This window comes from Cicer arietinum, chromosome 2, assembly GCF_000331145.2.
Source record: "Cicer arietinum cultivar CDC Frontier isolate Library 1 chromosome 2, Cicar.CDCFrontier_v2.0, whole genome shotgun sequence".
In the NCBI taxonomy this organism is placed as follows: Eukaryota; Viridiplantae; Streptophyta; class Magnoliopsida; order Fabales; family Fabaceae; genus Cicer; species Cicer arietinum.
In genome coordinates, this window is record NC_021161.2 from 16,576,826 (window position 1) to 16,580,610 (window position 3,785).

The 3,785-nt window shown below is 34.2% G+C and overlaps 1 protein-coding gene across 1 annotated transcript; it reads right to left on the reverse strand.

Annotated features, from left to right (window-relative positions):
• Window positions 1-1,619: 1,619 nt before the first annotated feature.
• LOC140919370 (uncharacterized mitochondrial protein AtMg01250-like) lies at window positions 1,620-1,919 on the reverse strand. The gene has a single exon (XM_073365378.1). It carries the CDS (start codon window positions 1,917-1,919, stop codon window positions 1,620-1,622), a length of 300 nt encoding a protein of 99 aa, XP_073221479.1.
• Between the last annotated feature and the right edge of the window lie 1,866 nt (window positions 1,920-3,785).

Here is a 3,785-nt window from a genome sequence, read left to right on the forward strand (position 1 = left end):
TATATATATATATTTTAAATAAGCCAAAAATGAATATATTAAAGAAACATTCTAAGCACAAGAATTGCTTAGAACAAGATCAAAAGAAAGTTTACAATTTTTCTATTGTATGATCAAAACAAACCAGAAACACAAATGAAACTACTCAAACAAGAAGCAAAACAATTAACCACAAGCGACGCCAATACACTTCAAGGGTTGAGAGCACCGTTGATTATACTCATTAAAAAAATCATTTTACATGCAACTTGATCCACCTCCATGCTAAAAGTTTAACCTGCTAAATAATAAGATTTTCATTTTAAACATGTGAACGCAAAATTGTCTCATTTCTTGATTTTCAAATCGCACACGTCATTGCTAACCAAACTAAATTAAGTCTTTGATGCATTACATGATACATAAAAAATGTCATCAAATTGGTCAGCATGATTGATTGCATCCATAGGAAACACACCCGATGGTCCAAACAAATTCAAAACACCACACCTCACGGATCCACAAAGAAAAAATGACGGATTGTTTCAACTTCTCTACAACCTGCTACACATTGTTGATTTTCAAAAGAAATGATTCATCGACGGAACAAATTATTCTTTGTAGGCAACCTATTTTGAAACAAAATTCACACAAGTAATGATACTTTTGAATGGACAAAAATATGTCACACTATGTCTTAAAATGGAGGTGCGGTGACACCTGCGACAAACTCCTCCTGCAGCACAAAACATCTCTCATTTATCAAATACAATCCTCCTTGCATATTATTCCACGACCACTTATACTGCTCCCCATATTCCTCCTCTCACACAAACAACTGCCTCTGTCATCTCCACTCTTAAACACCCTCTAGTCGCAACAACTCTACCATAACATTTACACTTTGCTCTTGTTGCAAAGGCAAATGAAATAACCTATGAAATTTCTCATACGAAACCCCACTAACCAACCATGGATCGTTCCAAAATAAAGTATTACTCTTATTCCCAATAATTTTAAATAATTTTTTTGTCAAACCATTCCTCTTCAATACCAACTCTTCTCACAAAAATATCCTTACATCACATAGGCCCCCTCAAACTGCACCATAACTCCCCCAACTTCTACTCCATATTTATTGATCAACACCTTAACCCAAAGGCTTTCTGACTTCGTTTTTAACCTCCAACGTCATTTACCTAATAAAGCTTTATTAAAAACTTTCAGATTTCACCATCCCAAAGAAATGATTTAAAAATAGATTCCAATTGAGAAATGATACCTGAAAAAGCTTTGAAAAAGGAAAGAAAATAAACCAGTAATGAAGACAAGATAACTTTAAGGAGAACTAAACGGTTACCCAACGATAAAGTTCTAGATTTCCACCAAGACAACCTATTTAAGATCTTTTCAATAACATGCCTCCAAAACACCTTACGTCGGAGATTATCACCAATAGGCAACCCCAAATATTTGAATGGAACACATCCCATTTTATAGTTAAGCATCTCCGCAGCAGTTTAAAGACAGGAACTGCTAACATTGACATTTATAAACATACTTTTACAAAAATTAATCTTTAGGCCAAATTGAAGCTCAAACCACAACAAATTAGCTTTGATAGCTCTAATGTTGTCCCATCACTTCTCTCCCATGATCAACGTTTCATCCACAAATTGTAAAACAGAGACACGAAACTCATTTGAGCCCATCTCAAAATCCTTGAAACGATTGGCTTTCACATAAGCACTACACAGAGCATTCAGGTCCTCGACATCTAATAGAAACAAGAAGGGAGACAAGAGGTCACCCTGTCTCATTCGCCTCCACATAACATACTCTTCTGTAGGACTCCCATTCACTAGCACATAAACTGACGCTGAACCAACACATTTCAAAATCCATTTGCGCCATTTCTCTGGAAAACTCATCTTTGCCATCACATGATCTAGGTAATCCCACTCAACTAAGTCATACGCCTTATCGACGTCCACTTTGAACAAAATTAACTATTTTTTCTTCTTTTTTGCCTCATCGAACATTTCGTTTGCAATTAAGATCTCATCCAAAATTTTAACAAACGCTTATTAAGATTAAGCTATTACAAAACCAATCACTTGACTAATTATATTCGTTAACACTTTTGACAAAACTTTATACATACACCCCACTAGCGAAATGGGTTTAAAATCAGATAAGACTTGCATATTATCTTTTTTGGGAATTAAAACTATAAATGATAAATTTGATCCTTTTATCAACCTCCTATTCACATGAAAACCACCCAAAAATCTCATAAAATCACTTTTTATGTTCTCCCAAAACTCTTTCACAAACGCAAAATGTACACCATCCAGACCTGGACTTTTGTAGCTATCATAATCTCACACTGCCCATTTGACTTCCTTTTCACTAAATTCGACTAACAACGATTTAGGTTGCATTGGCGAGAGAGAATTAAACTACAAGTTATCCAAACCCATATGGATGGATATGATGGATTTAAAATGACCTTCAAAATGATTAAACATTGCGCTTCTAACTAGCTCCACCCTTTTGACACGCACCCCCAACCTCAATATTGAGAATTGAATTAAGACGCCTCCTATTGGATAACATACCATGAAAAAATGTGTTTGCATTTCCTTTTCTCAACCATTGCATACAGGAATGTTGCCACTGAATACTACAATTCAACCAAAACCAAGAAAAAAAATAAGAGTCGACAAATTGTCTACGCTCTTCAATCTCCACTTCTAATAGAACACATGACTCTGCTATAATATCTAACTTATTTAACTCCTTTTTAGTCACCTTTATCTTGTCAATTAGGTTGCTGCAATGTTTCTTATGCCAACTCCTCAAGCGATTTTTGATAATTTTTGTTTTTGCAAACGTGATAATTTATTTGTTTTAAGCTAAAAGAATTTATTAAAGAAAAACAAAAACAAAACAAAAAACTAGGGGACATGAATGTAATCCTAGAAAAAAAAACCAAAAATAAAATTCTCAAATTAAAAAGGTTTCAGAGCCGTTGATTGGGTATTGTGTAAATGAGCTTTCGATTGCATATTCTTTTTCATTGTCCTAAAAAACACTTTTATAGATGTTTCACTGCCAGTAGAATTTGCTTCTCTAGCATCTTTATCTCTCAGAAAATTATGTATTATCTATAAGTCATGAGTAATATTGGGTGTATATGACTATCAGTGACAATGACGTTTGGATATGGCATGCTAATCGCTATATCTCTTGAATGTAAATTTGCTTCAAAGCCAAAAATGTTTTGGTGAGTTTGAACATTATTTTCCTCTCATAGTACATCACTCTAAGAACCTGCAATACACATGTTTAGATAGGGCTCATCACTTTGTATCTATATGTTATCTGAAGAAGAGTTGAACCCAAGCACTTCTTGAATTACAATTTTAGAGCTCGTAGGGAATGAAAACTTCTCATTGTTTTCATTGACTGCTTCGTCGTTAATCTTCATTCGATTTTGTTTCTTCATCTTTTTCTTTTGTGTTTCAGAAATGACTAAAGTAAATTTAGGTTCATGTGATTTTTGACCTCTATTAGAAGTTTCTAGTTTATCACTAATGATATTTGTTGATTTCCCAAAACCCTCCTGCTTAACTACCACAATATCGTCAGAATATCCGAGAAGCAAATTATTATCGGTACAATCTGCAACATTATTGACACCCTTCAAAGTATCCTTGCCAACTACATGCTTTTGGATAATGACAACATCATAGAGACAAGCTCATCATTCCTACTCAAAACTCGTTTAGGATTAACATTTC

What these genes read in the sequence shown, in the direction of transcription:
- LOC140919370 (XM_073365378.1), bottom strand. Translation starts at nt 1,919, where the DNA reads ATGGCAAAGATGAGTTTTCCAGAGAAATGGCGCAAATGGATTTTGAAA.